At 38.6% G+C, this 19744-nt stretch overlaps 1 protein-coding gene across 2 annotated transcripts in view; it reads left to right on the top strand.

Annotated features, from left to right (window-relative positions):
• Positions 1–19744, top strand: part of KIAA1671 (KIAA1671 ortholog) — a 2688721-nt gene that overhangs the window by 2643925 nt on the left and 25052 nt on the right. For both annotated transcript variants that reach the window (XM_044068487.1, XM_044068488.1), the window contains exon 13: positions 15054–15136. In XM_044068487.1, coding sequence (XP_043924422.1) covers positions 15054–15135 — 82 coding nt within the window. In that variant the 3' untranslated portion in view covers position 15136. The remainder of the gene's footprint in view (positions 1–15053; positions 15137–19744) is intronic.

The following is a 19744-nucleotide window of genomic DNA, read 5'->3' as shown; positions in this document are numbered from 1 at the left end:
AAGCTTTATATGTATTTGATTGCTGTAATTCGTTTTTAGGTTCCATTCTGCACTATGGTTGTTTTGTAGATGATGTGTTTTTTGTGTGGGCAGGAACAACTGATATACTTAATTTGTTTGTTGAATATTTGCAGCTTTACTTTTAATTATTCCGCTTTTTCTATTGATTTTTTTTAAGATGTTCATATTTGTAGGACTGCTGATGGGCTGGATACCATTTTGTTTAAAAACCCTGTAAGGTTAATAATAAGTTGCATGCTCATAGTGTGCATCCAAAGAAGTTGAAAGTGAATGCTATGAAAGGTCAGTTTTTCAGGAATGCCAGACTACATACTAGAGACAGTGATATGTATGCTTCTTTTAACACTCTTGCGAATGAATTTCAGCAGCGAGGGTACTCTGAATCTGATATTGCACGAGTACAGAATGATTTGGTACCACTTAAACATGTTAGACCCAGATCTTACTTTAATACAGGTGATATGATTTGTGCTGATGAGCATAATGGGAGTAACCATCTTCAGATGTCCCTTACGTATTCAAGTAATGTCAGCTCTATCTGTAATACTGTTAGAAAGTATTGGAGGATTTTGATGTCAGATTGTAAGTATAGGGAGGTTTTACATAGTGAACTTTGCTTTGTTTTTAAAAACTCTCTCTTTGAAAAGAATGTTATATTATAAACCTCTGGCTAATGAAAATACACGTAAATAAGCATTAAAGAAGATAGGGACGTATCCATGTGGAGTTTGTAATGTTTGTACATACATAAAGACTGATAACTGTTTTGTGTACTCCCTGAGTGGACAGTTTTTTGAGTTTGTAATTCATGCAGATTGTGGTATGAGACATTTGATTTATTTAGCTATGTGGGAGGTCTGTAATTCCTATTATGTTGGGAAGACTAATAGGTGTTTGAGAGACCATATTAGGGAGCACATATATGCTATTACTAGCAAGACATATTAAAGAAGGTTCAACGCATAAATTTATGACTGTAGGGGGTGATGCAAAAACTCGTACAGAGTGTTCAGAGGTAAAATGGATCTTTATGTTAGCAGTTAATAGGGGAATAGGATTAAATGAAAATGTCCCTTTAAGACCGTCTTTGAAGTCCAGAGGCCTGAAATGGTGATCATTTTTTTAATTTAGTTGATTGTTTTAATTAAATTGATTGTGTTATATATGTCTTATGATTTTAACTGAGTGTTGGATCTGAAGAAGCATCCATGCATTGCGAAAGTGCTTATCGTTTTTATGTATGTGCTTTTAATTTTTATTATTAAAGTGTACCCCGTCCAAATGGCTTTTGTTTTGTTTTATTTTGCACTTATTTTATCGAAGTCAGCGGTCTGCTCCTGCTTTGTTACATATTTTCTCAGATATAATTTTATGTAGAAAGATGGGGAAACCTATGACTTTCAAGACTGGGTGGAAGAGCAGCCTTGTATATTGCCTGCACTGAAAAATATTTTTTGCAGGTTACAGATCCACCTAGCAGAACAGAGATAATTTTATGCATAAAGATGGGGAAACCTGCGACTTTCAAGACTGGGTGGAAGGGGCAGTCTTGCAAGCTCTGAGCAGATATGTTCCTGTGTGTGTGTGGTGGTGGTGGAGGAGCTGTACTGAGCTGTACCGTTTTGAGTATACCATGCCTCACCGCCTTTCCTTTCACAACTTCATCATTCCTACATTATGAATAGATCATTTTATTTCTGTTTGTGGTCCGTAAAAATACGCTAATTCTCAGGCCTGTTCTGGATTTCAGTGGCCTATATTGTTATGTGATTAAGCAAATGTTCCATGTGGTCATATTGAATGTGCTTTTTGGACCTCCAGCATACCTCTCAACCTGGAAACATCAAAAATTTGGACAAGGCCCATGAAAAATAGGTACAAATCTGTACGCTGATTAACATAAAATTTGCATACACTATTACGTAACCCTAGCCACTCCAGTGGAATTGTGGGATACCAACTTTCAAACGCAAACTGAAGAACAGACAACCAAAATATGACACCAGAGCCCCCTGCAGCCATGTCCCACTACCTGGCTATTTCCCATTTACCATAAACACTAATGTGTGCATACTGCTTTACTTCTACAATGATTATTTGGATTTTATTTTTACATGTTACAGCACAATGCACTAACACTAATAGACATCTACTAAACAAAGCAATACTGTCTAACAATGAAAATAGACTTGGCATTAATACTTCTCTGCCCTTGAAACTCGCATTCATTGAAACAGCATTGAAACCCACAAAACATCCAAAGAAAATTATTCTGGCCAGTGGTGGATAAAGATTACCTCTGGGCTGTTTTCAAATTATTGGCCCCTTGCACACAAAACAAGAAACATACATGAGTTCTTTGAGACACCTTCCTAACTTTATTAAATTATATTCCTTATATAATACAGCAGGACACTTGTTAGACAGAGCGCATTTTAAATTTATTGTTCAAATATTTTTCCAGTAGGCAATGAAACAAAATGCATGAACCAGTAATGACAAAACTGCCCAATTCAGAACATTTCCATCATAAAAGTTTACTTCCACACATACAATATGTATATAGAATGACAGTAGTTGTAAGCCATAGGCATCTTGCACAGCTTCTCACATTTTTGGTGGGGGGACAAAAGGCCAAAAACCAGGGAAACATTTTAAACATTGCTTGTATAATTTTGGAAAGTGCAAGAATAAAATGTTGTTACCACCATGCATTTCCCTGCTAAGTCTTGAACCCAGGATCAGTCAGAGCAACATACCACTATGCCAAATCAGCAGTTTTCTGAAAGATAAAAAGACTGAAACTTAAATGGCTATCATTTAGTGAATTCAGTTCTCACTTTTCAATATAGCTCTCAACCTCTTAACACAAAAAACCTGCACAAAGCCAGTAATGGGGGAATACAGAATTCAGTTCTCACTTCTCACCATAGCTCTCAACTCTTAGCACAAAAAAACTGGACAAAGCCAATAATGGGGGAAATACAGCCCCAAAATATGGACAAATTTAAAATATTAATCTTATAAACATAGAAAATTGCTAGAATAAAAGGTGTTGTGTTGCCATTTATTTTCTGAAGAATATGAAGTCTGAAATTCAAATGCCTGTCATCATTTAGTGAATTCAATCCTTCAGTGATTTGCCACAAAAAGATTTTATGAGGAACAGATCAAAATATGAGGCATAGATTCAAAAGTATTAGTTTTTAGGGACTTTACTCTTTTTACCTTGTACCCAAGGTACAGGGTTTGAGTCTGAGTACTTCTAGCCAGCAGGTCACATACACAGGATTGAGCTTTTGTCATGTACTTTAGCTTGTGTTTATGTTGAATCTGCATTCTTTCAAGAGGCCCACTCTGACAGAGCAAATAAGAGGTTGCTTAAGGAAGTCTGTAGGATCTAGATATGCAGATTTGAATATTTATATCACTATAGGAAATGGGGCATGACTTGGTATGTTTTGAAAAAGTTTTACAGTGAAAGCATACATTAAAGAAAAAAAGTGCCAGTAGCGTCTGATTAAGGTACATTGTTATTCCTATGAAAGCAGTGTAACCGTTAAACAGTGATCTGCTCTGAGATTTGGTGCTGAGTGGCTGTGTCATTCAAAGTGAAATGTAGGGAGCCACATATTTCAAAACTTAAGTGCAAAACAGCAGGGTTTAAGTCTGAGTACCTTTAGCCACCAGGTCACACACACATGATTGAGCTTTTGTTATGTACTTTAGCTTGTGTTTATGTTGAATCTGCAGCCATTCAAGAGACAGACAAAATAAGAGGTTGCTTAAGGAAGTCTGTAGGATCTGGGTATGCACATTTCCTTCTTTGCAGGAATATTTTTATCGCTATAGGAGATGGGGCAAGACTTGGTATGTTTTAAAAAAGTTTTACAGTGAAAGTGTACATTAAAGACAAAAATGGCTAGTAGAGTCTGATTAAAGTACATTATTATTCCTATGAAAGCAGTGTAACTGTTAAACGGCGATCTGCTGTGAGATTTGGTGCTTGTGATTCTAAGTGGCTGTGTCATTCGAAGTGAAATGTAGGGAACCACATATTTCCAAACCTAAGTGCAAAACAGCTGTGCCCCCGATGACCCTTTAAAGCGATAAAAAACTGATGACATTAATTATCTCTAAGTGTTTGTCTACTGTATTGCATAAAGTCTTCTCCCAAGTACTTTATTAGTATGAAGTATGGTATAGGTGGTTTTAGAAAATTGTAATCTGTAGTGGTAAACTGTGTCTACAGAGGGTGGTGAGAGGAGACAAATGCATGAAGGGTAAAACAGAGTTTAGGAAAGCATGCGAAATAGTGACTCGCCAGCTGTACACTTCCTTTTTGGCATACAAGTGGATTATATTTAGAGAGGAAGGCAAACGAGGGAACAGAAGTGAGCCTCACAGAAAGAGAACCAGTTCACAATCTGGATTTTATTTACTTTTTGCATTTGTGGATTGCATTGGTGGTGGTAGAATGCGAATAGGTTGGGTATAGAGTTAAAAAAATGACAAGTTAATAGTACTTTAGGGCAAAGGGTTGGTTTTCAGAGCAGTAAAAGATCTCTGGACACACACATGCACACACGCACGCACACACACACACACACACACACACACACACACACACACACACACACACACACACACACACACGCACACAGACACACCTTTCCGTTCATGCTACTCAAAGGTAGAACACAAGATGTTTCTCTTTCCGTTCATGCTGCTGCTCAAAAATGGATACAAGATGTTTCCCTACCCTCTCGCAAGTGCACCTTTGCACTGCAGCCAGACAATAATTGCACACAGGAGAGATCATTGTAGCCAGAAGATAATCGCATGCAGAGATCATTTCATTGCAGCCAGAGATCATTTCATTTGCAGACAGAAAGTTTCCGCTCACATCTGAACAAGCCAGCAAGCCAAAAGTTCCCGCTTGTATTTGAACAAGGCAGCGAGCCAAGCTCAATTCCGACAGGCTGGTAGCCTAGCCAGAAATGTGTAAATGTGTGCATGTGAGCCCTTGAGCTCAATTCCATCAGGCTGGTAGCCCCGATGGAGCAGAGGTCATTGCACACGTGATGACATCAGCTCAAAAAGTGAAAAAATACTTAAAGAAAAACAACTGGAAAAAAATCAGAAATGAAGGGGTGCCACTCAGGAATCATGGCACCCCATTATTTGGACCCCAAAACTCGGTAAAAACCTTGTAATTCACTACTGTTGGGAGGTATGACCTCCAGGATGCCTGTCTCCATATAAACATTGCTAAGTAAGCCAGTAGGTATTTTTGCTTCTGGATAGGATATAGTCATCATTAATTCAGTGTTTGCCCTTCAGTCACAACACAGGCTCCAGATTGAGTATCCATGTGTGTGGCAGTAGTAGTTTATCACCAGAGGCTACTCTGGGCCAAGTTCTTTTTGCATCTATAGATGACTGACTGCAAGTTCTGCCTTTGCAGGGCATTCTTGCAATCCAGGCTGAGTCCATGACTAGACTGTTCAGTCATCTGGACATCATGATCTACATATCCAGTTTACACTTCACCCACTGCATAGTGTATACCCTACATAGGATGCATTCTAGATATTTACATGAGCATACCTGCCACAAGATAAGGTCACCATCCTATATTTGTCTCTTTGACATCGCCTATTGGATTAGGATACATCATGGGATTAATCTGCAAGACAGTGGACTACATATCTGCAGCTGTTGTCATGGTGTACCATACATGACTTCACTTGAGACCACTACAGTGTGCACTCAGATTGCAGTGGCCTTAGAACAAGTAATCCCTGTCACACATTCTGAGTTCAGTCAGTGCCCTCACTACTGATGCATCTGGCCTAGAGCTGGGGAGGGCATTATTTGGGAAGATCATTGCAGAAAATATGGCCCTCTGTAGGAATCACAACTGCACTTCATTGTTAGAATAGTGCTCCAGGTAGTTTTCTTAAAAAGAAACTTACCTGACATGAGGACAATGCATTAGTGGTATGGTAGCTCAACAAACTAGGAATAATTTGCTTATTTCCCTTATGAATGTGAATAGTCAGGAGTGTGTCACCACTCCATAGATGTGCAATATGAACATCAGAATATATCATACTACAACTGATGAAGTGTAATATTCCAAGCAATCACAATGTTAAGTCATAGTCTTGCAATACCTACTAGTATAATACTGTCTTAATGTCTTCCTGTTCAATTGTTGTAATTGATTGTGTTATTAATATTTTAATTATTACTGAATGTGTATTAGTCTTACTGTCATTCAAACCATGTGTTCATTGTTATGTCTTGCACAGGGACCAAAGTAATATAATTTCATTCAGCTTGCACTGCTGTATATATCTGATTGATAGTTAAGTTTACTTTGACTTTATACAGGGAAGTGTTCAAACTTTGTGACTGAGCCCTGGCTCATAAAGCATTCCTGTTGGCAGCACACATTCTGGGAAAGTCCAACATGTTAAGCGACAGACTCAGAAGAAACCTTGGTCTACCCTTTGAATGGTCACTGAATCAAGCAGTGACAAATGTGATGCTCATTAGGTGGTACTGGTCTGTAACAGATTTGTTCATGCCCCTCATGAAGTAGGAAGTACAAGAATTTCTTATTCTGGATTCTACCAGCCGTGTGTGAGATACTCTGGTGTAGGGCTACTGTGCATCTTACCCACTTCTAATACTCAGAACACTGAGAAAGGCGCAATCTCAAGTACAGAATGAGTCTGGTAGGCCCTCTATGACCCACACACATGTGCTTCCTCTTTCTGCCACCATAGACTCTGTAAGACCCTTTCAGACTAGCACCTAATGAGTCTTATATCTCACTCATCAGGCTCACCCTATCTGGACTTAAGTGGACTAAAACTGTCTGTGTGGCTTCTCCAGTTTTAATGTAGTTGTTAACCCCAATCTCATGGATACAGGCAGAGAAATATTGCTTCCTAGCAAATTCCAAATGCAAGGAAGACATACAAGGACAAGTGGAAGGATTGTGCCCTGTGGGAGCTAAGAAAGTGCGTCTAACTTCAGAAAGCATCATTTGAACTGGTTATTTTGCAGATGGCATAACTACTTTAAACATTATATATTACTGCACACTGAAAGGAACATTTTCAGAATGGAGCTGTGACATTTTCCCTTGCATTCTATTTGTGATAGTGAAACAAGATACGGCATTATAAATATTTTAAAATGGTAATGGACACTAGCATTTTGACATTATACTGTTGAACTAAAAAAATGGGGCATACATTTATAGCATTGGATTGCTACTGTCTGCTAACAACTAATGTTATGAAATACAGGATTTTGGAATGTTGCATGAAACAGCATGTGAACATTGTATATAAAGTTTTGAACTCCTTTTTAAAGTACAGCAGACAATGAAATATAGCTTTTTAAATCGAATTGTAATATTTTGCTTTGCATTTTATCATAATGAAATTCAGTATGTATAGTGACTGTAAAAATCTGCATTTTTTAGTGTAGTATCAGTGCTTATTGTACAAAAGGGCATCATCCAACAGTACTAAGTTGGTCACAGTCTCTTACTTGCCTTTTTTTTAATTCAACAATGAAAGAACTGATAGCAACAACAAGAATTTTTAAGAATCTAGCAGAAAACAGTGAATTATATGGTTAGTGTATTAAAAAAGATGGGAAGTGCATTGCTAGCAATACTAGGGTCAACAAGCAGTGGTAGTGCTTTAATGATACATTTGTCAGATAATGCAGTAGGGGCATTAGTGATACTTTGCTGACGAATAAGACAAAGATTTAAAATAGTTCTACAGGAGTAAAATTATAACTGGAGCTGATATTTACAGTGTATCAGTTAAAAATCAGATGTAGAAGTAGGAAACCGTTAAATAAGAATGTACTACAACATATCAGCACCGTGCAATAAGACAATGCATGAGGAAATTTAGGAGTATGGATTAAAAATTATTCCAGTGTGGCAGCTGAGGATATGTAGGAAGAAATTAAACAAAAGATAATAAAAAAACTGAGAAATTGGAAGCTCTGTTATATGGATAGTAAGAAACAAGCAGTTAAAATGTGTTTAGTCCCTTTTGTCTTGTACACAGGTCAGGCATATTTTTATCAACCAGAGGAGAAGTTGTGGATAGCAATTAATAAAGAGCTGAAGGATATTATCCGAGTGGAGAAGATGGCAAGAGTCAAGTGGGATAAGTCAATTCTTCCAATAGAACAAGGCAGATTGGGATTTCCCAATTTGAAGGGGTATTTCAGAGCTACACATTTAAGGCTCCTGTACATAGTACAAGCAGAAACCTATAATTCAAAGTGGAAATAGATGATGAAACAGGGGGAAGCTCAAGTAACAGGGAGAGACTGGGATATTGGCTGCAGATCCTTAAGGAGGAGAATAGTAACCATACACAGAATATTATATTCATAAAGACCCGAAAGTATTCTAAGAACTAAGTCAGCACGGGAATGAAGAAAGGAGATTCTGCTGATAGGGATGACTGCAACTAGGGATACAGGCAATAGGGAGCTGGAATTTATTGGAGAAAACTGGCAAAGGAACCAAGGTATTGGGAGCAAATTATTAGGAAGGGAGAGGTAATAGAATGGGAAGATGCCAAGAATTTATTTGGACTGCGGGTTAGAGATTGCCTTCCCTTTCAAGGATTGATATCAGAGTGTACGCAAAGAGAAAGAAATGGGGGGGGTGTCCTAAATGAAAGAGAATTGCCAAAGAATCTAGAGCAGAAGTTGCTCTTAAAAAAGGAATAATTATTTGAGCATACAAAATATTGCATGATAACTATGAGAGTCAGTCAGAAGGTGAGAAGAGATTGGGAAAAGAGACTGGATAAGCAATTCACAAAGAAAAAATTAAGAGATATATATTTGTCTCCCAAATATGCAACAAAATCTAGAAGATTTGGGATTTTTTCTTGGAAATGTTTGCATATATATTTCTATACCCCAAGTAGACTCAGAGAATTTTTTTCTCAAGTAGACATCACATGTTGGAGGTGTGTTGGGGATGAAATAGATAATTGGGATGATATTTTTCGAGAGTGTAATGAGTTGGCAGACTTTAAAGATTATGTAAATACATAAAACCAGCAAAGGAAAACCAAGGCAGGGTCCAGTCTCAAAAAATTGAGAACACTCAAATGAAGTAAAATAAAACTAAAATTTAACTTTTAAGATATTCAGTAAGCACTTTCACAATGTATCTCATTGCTTCATCAGACCATTCTGAAAAACAATGCAAGTGTGCATTTAAGTCTAGCACAACCAATCAAATCAAAGCAATTAACCAATCAAACATGGATTGAACTGCTATACAAGAAATGTGATAAAGTACTTTAAAGATTCCCTACATACTACTCTATCAGAGATACAGGGTGAGCAAATTGGTGTAACTAGGGAAATGATTTTTCTGAGCTATGAATATAGAATTGGAATTGCCTAGACATAGTAAGGCTTTCCTTATGGTGGCTGCCAAAAAAGAAGTTACTAGAAAATAGAAATCAATGTCTAAACCAACTGTATTAGAAGTAGTGAATATAGTAACAGAGATAAAACAACTGGAATCGGGATTTTTAGAAAAGGGTAAGAGCAAATTACACAGGAAAAATGGGAGCTGAGGGAACAATACATACAGGGGAGGAATGAGGTTTAAAAGAAGGCAGGATTTGAATGCGCTATATAATATTTGACTGACAGTGATTGGATATATTATAAGTGATGTATAATATTTTCAGCTAGAATTGTGTCAGTATGGTGTGTGATGTAAATTACTTGCAACTGGGACTGTGTCAATATGGTTTGTTTGCATTTATATAAATGTATGATTGCCTGTGTCGTAAGTGGTAATTTAATAAAGACTATGCATGAGAAAGAACTTTTATTTAGTTATTTTGTTTACTGGGAAGGTCTGACCGGAATGTAAAGATCTGGCAAGCTAGACCAACACCACTATGCAGATCATGGTATTCTTTTGAATGTTTTTTAGGTTAGCAATGCTCATTTCTGCCTTAGGAACTACAGAACTATGTTAGTAACTGAAAAAAATGACAGTTAACAAACATGACAAGTAATTTGTTGGGCTACCAAGTAAAGGAAAATCAATGAACAACTCAAAGTTCATGAAAAATCAGCATGAACCAGTCAACAGTCCAGTGTGTAGATACAAAACAACTTTAATTGGTAAGCACTTTGGCGTAGTCACCACTTACAAATGACATTTCTAACACATCTATTTATACAAATAAGATTAAAACCAATGAATTATGCAACTTGTCAATTAAGTAATTAATTAGTTAAAAACTTTATGTTGATGCATAGGCTTGGAAAAGACTCAAAATTCTAAGATAACCAAAGTTATTTACAAACAGTTTTCCAGCTAATGTACAAACTGCAGCATGATGCTAATACAATAAATACTCCTAATGAAGACTCCTAATAAATACAGACTAGCAGACTAATGCACATAATGAAATAGAGTAAATTAAATTTGGATTGAGGTATGGTGGAAATAGATAAACGTTAGTGAATGTCTAATGTAAATATATATGGTTGTTTATGTGAAACTGTCATATGTATATTCTCTATTTATTTTTTTTTTTTTTTTTTTTTTTTTTAAGTAAAGGAAAACAGATCAATAAAAATGTTTTAACTGTATTTGTCAGTTTGAAACAGGAATTTAAAATTTTGTGATACTAGTAAGTCTGTAGAGCAGATCATGGAATGGGCCAGTTTAATGACACTTAATAAAAGTTTAATGGTGCAAGTTTTAGTGCAGCAAAAGTATACAGGTTTCTGCATCACTTTAGTTCAATATCTAGTAGGTGCAAACAAAGCTTATGATGCTGTGGAGATGTGACAAAAGTCAGTCAATGTAGATGACCAGAAAGCATAATCAAGCTGAGATGGCAAACCTCTGATCTTGATATAGCTGCAAGAAGAGCAGAACCTTGACACAGAGATGGCAGACGAACCACTGAGCTGAATTACAATAGAGCTTTAACTTACAAAAAAAAATGTTACTGTGTTTATACTGTATTGAGTGCAGAATTAATTGCTTGCCTCATGCTGTTTGGTTTTAAAGTGGTTTCTAGCTTCTGTACCATCTGGAGAACTACTACACAAAAGGGGGGGGGGGGCAAGTCCAGATAACTTACCTCTTCTTAAGAAAAAGTCAGTTAATATTTGTTATACATACAGATACAACAGTCAGGCAACAATGTAGTTTGTTGATGTGTACATAGTACAAGAATCATTCACATTTGCAGCGGTCCACCATAGAAGTCACCAGATGGTATGGTGTGCTGTTATAGTGACAGTATAACTTCAAGTGTGAAGTTTGCTACCAGGCAAACTAGAGTACTGACAGTTTGTACGTAAGTGATCCCTGTGGTAAAACAGGAAACTTTTGTCTGTTATGTACTGTTGAAATCATGTCTGGTGCAGCACCTGTGTGATCACTCATTTGCAGCACACCACATTAAATGTATGTATGGTAAACATTAGGTTCATAGGTAGGTACTAGGCTATCTGCCCGAGGGCTTTTATATGCCTAGCCAGAGTGTGTCGGCTTTCACCACCCCATTGATTAATTAACTAATCCTCTGTCAAGCAGAGCCAATGAATTGATCCCAGGGGTGTATTTTCCGTTACCCATCCACTCGTCAAGGTTTCTCTTGAAGAGTGTTAGTGAGAGGCTCTGCCTAATGTAGTTTGTAATTTTGTTCCAAAGCATGGGGAATCTCTGTGACAGGAATCTATCCCTCCAGCATGTTCTATTTATTGTTGTGGTGAGGTTTAGCTCACTAGAGCACATGGTTCGCAGTGACTTGGATTTATTTAGGTGGAGCATGTCCATCAATTCTGAGTTGGACATGGCTTTGTAAGTCAGGCAAAGATCACCTCTGAGTAAGCAATATGCCCCTGAGTACAGATGGAGTTTTTTCAGTCGGGCTGCATAGGACATATGTTTGAGGCCAGTAATCCTCTTGGTGAGATACTTTTGTGGTCTCTCCAGCTGTTGGAAGTGTTTTGTGAGGTACATCCCAAATGGGGCATTGTACTCTATGATGGGTCTGATGAGTGACGAGTAGAGGGGCACTATAACCTCTTTATTTCTAGATGTGAACCCTATAGTAATTAGATGGGCCACGTAAAAGGATTTCCTAACTACTTTGGAAATATGATTGTCAAAGGAGAGATTACTATCTACCTGGGTCCCCAGCTCTCTTATTACCTCTTCTGTATTAAGGGGGCTGCCACCTGTGTGGTAATTCGTGAGTGTTTTGTTTTCCCCAAACGGGATGACTATGCGTTTTTTGGCATTTAGCTTGAGGCCATGACTTTGACACCAGGTGTCTGTCTCAGTAAGGCCCTTTAGGAGGATGTCTGTGTGAACTGGAGAGTCAATTATGGCTCCCAGTTTGCAGTCATCTGTGAACTTGGTTAGCCATAGTCGTCCTGTGTTTGCCTGTACTTCCGAGAAGTATATGCCAAACAGTAGGGGTCCCAGGACCAAGCCTTGTGGGACACCACTTGTGACTGGTTTAGAGTTGGACTTGGAGCCCGCTATTCTTACCATGTGACTTCTGTCTGTAAGACAGTTGGCAGCCCATCTCGTGACGTAGGGGTTTATGTTCAGGCTGGTGAGTTCTTCTGTAATACCCGAGTGGGGAATGGTGTTGAAAGCCTTGGCGAGGTCAAGGTAGGCTGTGTGAACAACCTTTCCCTCGTCTATGGCCTTAGTGACTGTCTCAAAGAAGTCAACCAGATTTAGTAGGCATGATTTACCCTTAAAGCCGAACTGGGTCAGGTCAAGTGTTTGGAGGTTCCCAATGTCTTTGTTAATGAGTTCCATGATGATGCACTCCATAGCCTTGCAGACCAGGCTAGTCAGGCTTATGGGGTGATAGTTACCAGGGTCAGTTGTGGCCCCTCCTTTGTGGAGTGGAATAACCATTGCTGTGCGCCATTCTATGGGCACGTAGCCTGTGGAGAGGCTGAGGTTGAACAACGTGTTTAGGTGGAGGGGTTAGTTTGTTCTGTAGTTCATGCAATACGCAGCCTGAGACACCATCTGACCCCATTGACGCTGTGTTTTTGACTTTTGAAAAGGCTATTTTCACCTGTGCGTCCGTGATTTCCAGGACATCACACTTTTCCGGTATTGTTGTGGGCCCTTTTGGGGGTGAGAGGGGGGTGAAGTTTGCACTGAATCTATCTGCCAGGATGCTGGCAATATCAGTAGGTTCAGTATATTTTGTGCTGTTTTGCACTAGTTCAGTGCATATCTGCGAGTTGCCACTTAGATTCTTAACATAGCTAAAGAAAGCTGTGTGGTTATCTTTTGAATCCTTGGCTATTTTTCTTTCGATGTTAGCCTTGGATGATTTTATGAGGGACCTTAGTTTCTTACTGATACTGATCATGGATGTCTTTCCTTCTTGGGATTTTCTTTTTTTCTGAACTAGTTTCCTCCTTCTATTGTATAGCCTGTTTATGGCAGGGGTTCACCAGACTGGTTTCCCTCTCTTAGGGGAGTGAGTTTTGGTTTTGCTAGAAAAGTTTTTTTACTGTGGTTTCTTTAGTTGGGGGTGGTGGTGGTGGGGTGTGGACATCCAGAGTGATTAGTTTATGGTCTGATCTAACCAGTGAAGGATTGACCTCTGGTGTGGAACACCTGTCGCCCATGTTTGTGATGACCAGGTCCAATATGTTTTCCCCACTGGTAGAGGAGTTTACCAGCTGATCCAGGGCGTTTGAGTTGATTGAATTCCAGGAAGCACTGGGCCTGGGAGTTTGTACTCGAGTAGTTTTCCCAGTTAATGGTAGGGTAATTGAAATTGCAGGGTGCTCGGTAGGACCTTCATGTTTTCCAGTATCTCTAGAAAGGTGGAGTGGTGGTCCTGGGTCATGGAGGGTGATCTGTAGCAGGTAACTGCAGGTAGTGCAGGAGCATTCTGAGGTCATGGAAACAAAATAAGTTTTCACTGGAATGCAAGGTTGTAAGAGTGGAGATGGATTAGTTGTAGATTTGATGCTGTAGTTACATATACTGCAGACAAACTTAAGCCAGCATGGGTTTTGCAGTGGTCAGCCATATGCCATTAATCTTACAAATTTTGAAAACCACTAAATATAAGTGTTAAGTTAAATGTTGATGTTTACTTGGACCTTATAAAGGTTTTCAATACTGTCTCTCATATGGGACAGCTAATGACATGCTAGCCAATCTGAACTTTAGCCCTCTTATCCTACACTCTACTGTCATGTTACATGTAGTCCACCCACTAACACAGTAAGCCAATTAGCCATGACAACAGTAGTAATCCTTGATTTTCTTCTTGTAGTCATCACATAGACTGTCCATGGAGTAGATATAGCATGAATTGTGACAGATTGTTAGAAGGGATGATGAAACAATAGAAGTGCTGATTTACAGAACAGTAGAGTGTAAGACTTAGAGCTCAAAGAGAACAATAGAGTTGAAGGTAATATTAAGTGAAGATAGGATGGCAGAAGTTCCAAAAAAGACAGGACTGGGTGAACGAATGGAAAAAAATTGGGGGAAGCAGGATTTAAATATAGCATTACTTTGAGTTAGGGACTGAGTGGAAAGAAAAGAGCCTGAAATCCCACTAGGCATGTGTAATATTTGTAAAAGGATGTTAGGTTACTTCAAGAAATACAGACATATGTCTAATGGCATAGGGACAGTATTTGGTAAGTAAAATCATCCAATGAGTAGCAAGCCATTGATGTGCTTCTTTGCTGTAATACCCTCCTATGCTGAGTACTTCACACAAGTGTGATCTTTCCTTAGCTACGTAACTGACAAAGTTCAAGTCTACATATATTTCCATGTCTTCTAAGCTGTAAAGCAGTCATAAAGAAACAAATGTATGTATGACTGTGGATTTAAAGATGGCAAAGTGAAGGGCTTTAAAAAAGTTGTAGTGCATGTTCACTATTCCTTTTAATTTTTTTTTTTTGTGGTTTTGCAGATCTGAGGAGAAGTCTCCACCATGGATGAAGGAGCTGAAATCAAAGAAAAGACAGAGTCTACATGACAGCCGCCCTTTATAGGGTATGTAATATAAATAATAGAATGACCAGAACAGCTGTGATTTCATTTCATAGTAGAATGCAAAACATACTAGTAGCTTTGATCTTAAATCATCATCTCCTTTTGGCTTATCTGGTTAGGGGTCGCCACAGTGGATCACTGATCCGCTCATGATTGACAGTGGAGTTTTACAGTGTCAAGTTGCCAGCCCCGTGCCCAACCTTTCCCAGAAGGCACACACTCACACCTAGGGCCAATTTAGAGTGTCCAATCCACCTACAGCATGTTTTTGGGATGTGGGAGGAAACCGGAGCACCCGGAGGAATCCCACGTAACCACAGGGAGGACATGCAGACTCCACACAGAAAGTACCCCAGACGAGAATCGAACCACAGATCCTCTTGCTGTGAGGCAGCAACGCTAACTGCTGCACCACCATGGCCGCCCAGCTTTGATCTTAAGTATTTGGAGTAATACATAATAGTCTCATATGATCCTAAGTATTTGGAGTAATACATAATAGTCTCATACAGGCTTCATTTTCAAGGTTGCTATTATATATTTGCTTGGCAACTTGTGTACAAGTTGTTTCTATTAATGCCAATGCAGTTTGCTGATGCACTTTGTTAGTGATGCTTAAGTGGCAAGGTAATTGACTCAGCAACAGCATCAGCGCATTCCTCCAGTTTGGTATACTAACTTTTTTTTATACTTTGGTCTGTTAACATACTCACACATGCACACAGTACCAGTCCTTTACAGATGATTTTAACTCCAAAATAATGGTAGATATGATACAAGACTTGTGTACCTTGCCAAGTTATGTGAAAGTTAGAAGTACAGAACCCTCCAGATTTCAAATCACTTGTGTATGTGGATGAAAATTGTTTGTTGCTGTTATGGTGACATTATTGTTGCCTTTCAACACTTGGACCACATTTATTTTTCAGCTTGAGTGTTTTGTGTGTGTGTAGTTCCCATGTTCATCCCCTTCCATTTTGTGTCTGTATTTGCAAAATAATCTTTAGGAGGGACAGCAGAGTTTTTTTTTTTTGCCTCTGCTTTTTGTTTAGTCATCAGCCCCTTTCCAGCCAATCAGCCAATTTTCGCCTCACTACTGTATAGGAGAGTGTGTGACATGCCCCTGTCTGCTTCACCCTTCCTGGCTTCTCTAGTACTTGAGCTATAATCGAACCATAGGTTCCTGAAAAGTGGTTACAACAGAGTCACTGCCTGTAGTGTGCTTTGATCTCTAGGATCATTCTCAATTACAGCACTAGTTATATAAAGCTTGCATGTTTTCACAGAGATTACTTATATATTTGCAGTCATTCCCAGTTTTCTGCCACACTTTTAATACATGCATATCATATTGGTTGACATTGCTGAATTTGTCCATAAGTATACATGCTCTGTGATGAACTAGTATCCCATCTGAGGCAGTTTCCTGGTAATTGTCACATGTCAGGAGCTCTGACCTCTTTCAGCCCTGAGATAGTTGAAATAATGCACATGTAACTGATTACTTGATGGTTGGTAGGGGTGGAAATAATCTGTATCAGACTTTTTTATTTTTAACTTGAGGAATAAGCAGACAGGCAGAGGTGGAGCTAGCTTTTGTGGTGCCTGCCCCCCCCCCCAAACTTTATGTTGAGTAGCAAAAATAAGTAAATAAATAGAAAAGGAAAAGAGGTCCATTTCCAATCTAGTGCTCCTTATCTAAGGAGAAGGTTTGTTCAAAGAAAAAAAACTTGTCTGTACATTTTAATCTGTAGCAGACTGCTTGCGACATTTATATCAAACACATTTTGCCATACATGGATAGAGAAATTTCTTCATTTATGAGTGCAAAGGCAGTACTAGCAAAATGGCAGTATTGCACTTAAGACTGATCCTGATGTGCTGATTGCACCTTCTGAAACTTTTGCACCCGAGACAGCTGCTTCCTTTGCTCCAGGTATGCCACTGCTGCCAGGTGGGGAGCTGCTGACTAACTGGATTTCTCATTTGATGTACATATTGCACCCTCTGTATTGGAGATGAACAGTCACAGGCATAGTTTGATTATTTTCACCCTGACATATGGGCGGGGTTGTCATCCAGCCAGAATCTATTTTTCATGTTTCTATCCCTTTCCCCTATTTCCCTCAGAACTGCTTTGTCAAACACTGCACTGAAATGGACATAATAGTGCTGGTCTCCTGTGGTTCATCCATTGTTCTACATGCACATCACTCCAGGTATGCAGCAGGTGATGACATTTCCTGCATATGACTGACCCATTGCTTGATTTGTGCATTTCCTTGTATGGTGGGATGAGCAGCCTCAATCCCCCCAGGATGGTTGAGGCAGCATCAACAGCTTAGTCTTATACTCCCTGATTTGGCTTGTGTAGTATCCAGATCACAGTCAGGGCTTTATCTTTGTGCAATACAGGGCTTGCTGAAAAGATGCATTTTTTGTCCTTCATAGTGAACAGCTTCAGTTTTCCATGATGAAACTGGCTATTCCAATATCATCGTCTGGTCATATTCCCGTATACTGTGTTCAGCAGGTAATGCCTGGCAGATGATAGTAACCCATGTTTTCACAATTTCCCTTCAGGTAACAGATAAAGAATACTGTCAGAATATTGTTAATTGAGATAATAATCTCCCATTTTATGAGTAACAGATAATGCCTGGAAGTTGAGAGTAACTCATACTTTCACATTCGTGGTAGTGACTGCCACTTGTAAATAATACTATAACCTGTGACCTTGTCATTTCTGATTTATAACTATGCTGAGACGTCAGTCTGTCTTGGAGTTTAGGAGGTAAAGCAAGTGCTTTTGCTTAACAATGTTACAACACCCTGTAGGTATAACAGTGGTAGGTGTGACAGCACATGGAGGAAGCTCATTTTTGAGTTTTCAGTGTTTTCACAATGTGTACTGCATATACCAGTAAATTATGTTAGGAAACAGTTTTTATTAAATACAAATGAATTATCTTTTAAGAAATACCAGCAGTTTCCTTACCTATTCTTTTGATTATCTGACTTTCACTTAACATCTTTAAACCTGGCTGTTTTCAGGACGGTTGTAACACAATCCTGTCTGTTGTCATTTTTTTTTTGTCCCTCTTGTCCCTGTAGGTAAAGACTTACATCTCCAAAATAGCCTAATTCTTTCTCAGAAAATTTCCAGGGAATTATACTGGGGCACTTTTCATCATAAGGGCACTATTCTCAATTTTCACAAACTATCTCCACTCAGCAGCAAATGGCACTAGCCTTATCCAGTATGCAGACAATTCCATTATAATATGCAGTGCCTCAACCCTGCAAGAACTACACAATAAAACCCAGGATAATTTCCACTCAGTTGAAAACTGGCTTACTGACAATGGCCTCATTCTTAACCCCAAAAAGACCAAGATCCTGCTATTTCACCCCTCACAAAATACCAGCCTTACAGCCACTTTCAATATTCACTCTAAAAATGGTACACTTATCACACCCGAATCTCACACAAAACTACTAGGCGTCACCATTGATAACAAGTTAAAGTTTGATATCCACATTAATCTAGCTATTAAAAACACTCACAGAAAGCTAGGTAGTCTCTACAAACACAAGTCCTACTTGACCCATACTTCTAGGACCACAATTGCTCACACTCACTTGCTCTCAACATTACTTTATGCATCCCCAATCCTAACAAAACTATCCAAAACAGAAACCAGCAAACTGGCAACCTGCTATAATCAAATAGCCAAATTTGCTAATAACTCATCTTTTAGAACCCATCACTGTCATAACCTAAAACAGTTGGACTGGCTTGAACTGCCAAATTTATTAATCTACAATCAACTTATTACTTATAAGCTGCTCTCCCCACCCAAATAAAACACCAGCTTTAAGCAACCTAATTCAGCAGTATTCCTGTCTTAGGCAACTCCACTCCACAGATAAGTTACTATTAACAGTTACTAGATCACACAACCATGCCGGTGTCTCCCTCTACTCATCTTACGTATCCAAAATTTGGAACTCCCTGCCTCTATCCATTACCCTGGAATCTTCTCTATCCAAATTTAAGAAATCTATCAAAAGCCATCTCAGCAAGAAATGGTTATGTCCCTGCTCCACACCAGACTAACTTCAGTCCTACTTCACTCCTGCTATAACTCTTGCCTTAAACACATAATCTCCTGATAGGACTGTTTAGTCTTATCAATGCCACATTCAGATGCATGATATGACTCTATATAGATATTTAACATACTTTATTGTTTCTATATGTATTGATCATTATATATGTCATTGTGAAGGAATTAATAATGTGTGCTCATCTATATTGTCTGGTTGAATATACTAGAAACATGTAAAATATATTGTTTGTATGTCTTGCATATGTGTTTCTTTGGAGCTTTTCTCCCCGAGCCTCCGCTGAAAATGGACATGTATCCAGCTGGACTATCCCAGTTAACAAATCTAAAATAAAATAAATAAATAAAAATAAATTAGATTTGGATCCTAGTTCTAAAGGTAAAGGAAGAGCCACATACTATATTTTAGTAAATATTAAATAATTTGTGATGTTAACAGCTGCAGTGGTGGTGGTGCGGTAGCGTTGTCGCATCACAG

The sequence above is a fragment of the Protopterus annectens genome, chromosome 4.part0, assembly GCF_019279795.1.
Source record: "Protopterus annectens isolate FY-2018-M chromosome 4.part0, PAN1.0, whole genome shotgun sequence".
Taxonomy (NCBI): Eukaryota; Metazoa; Chordata; order Ceratodontiformes; family Protopteridae; genus Protopterus; species Protopterus annectens.
The sequence above is the reverse complement of the archived record's forward strand: the minus strand, read 5'-3'. Positions and strand labels throughout refer to the sequence as shown.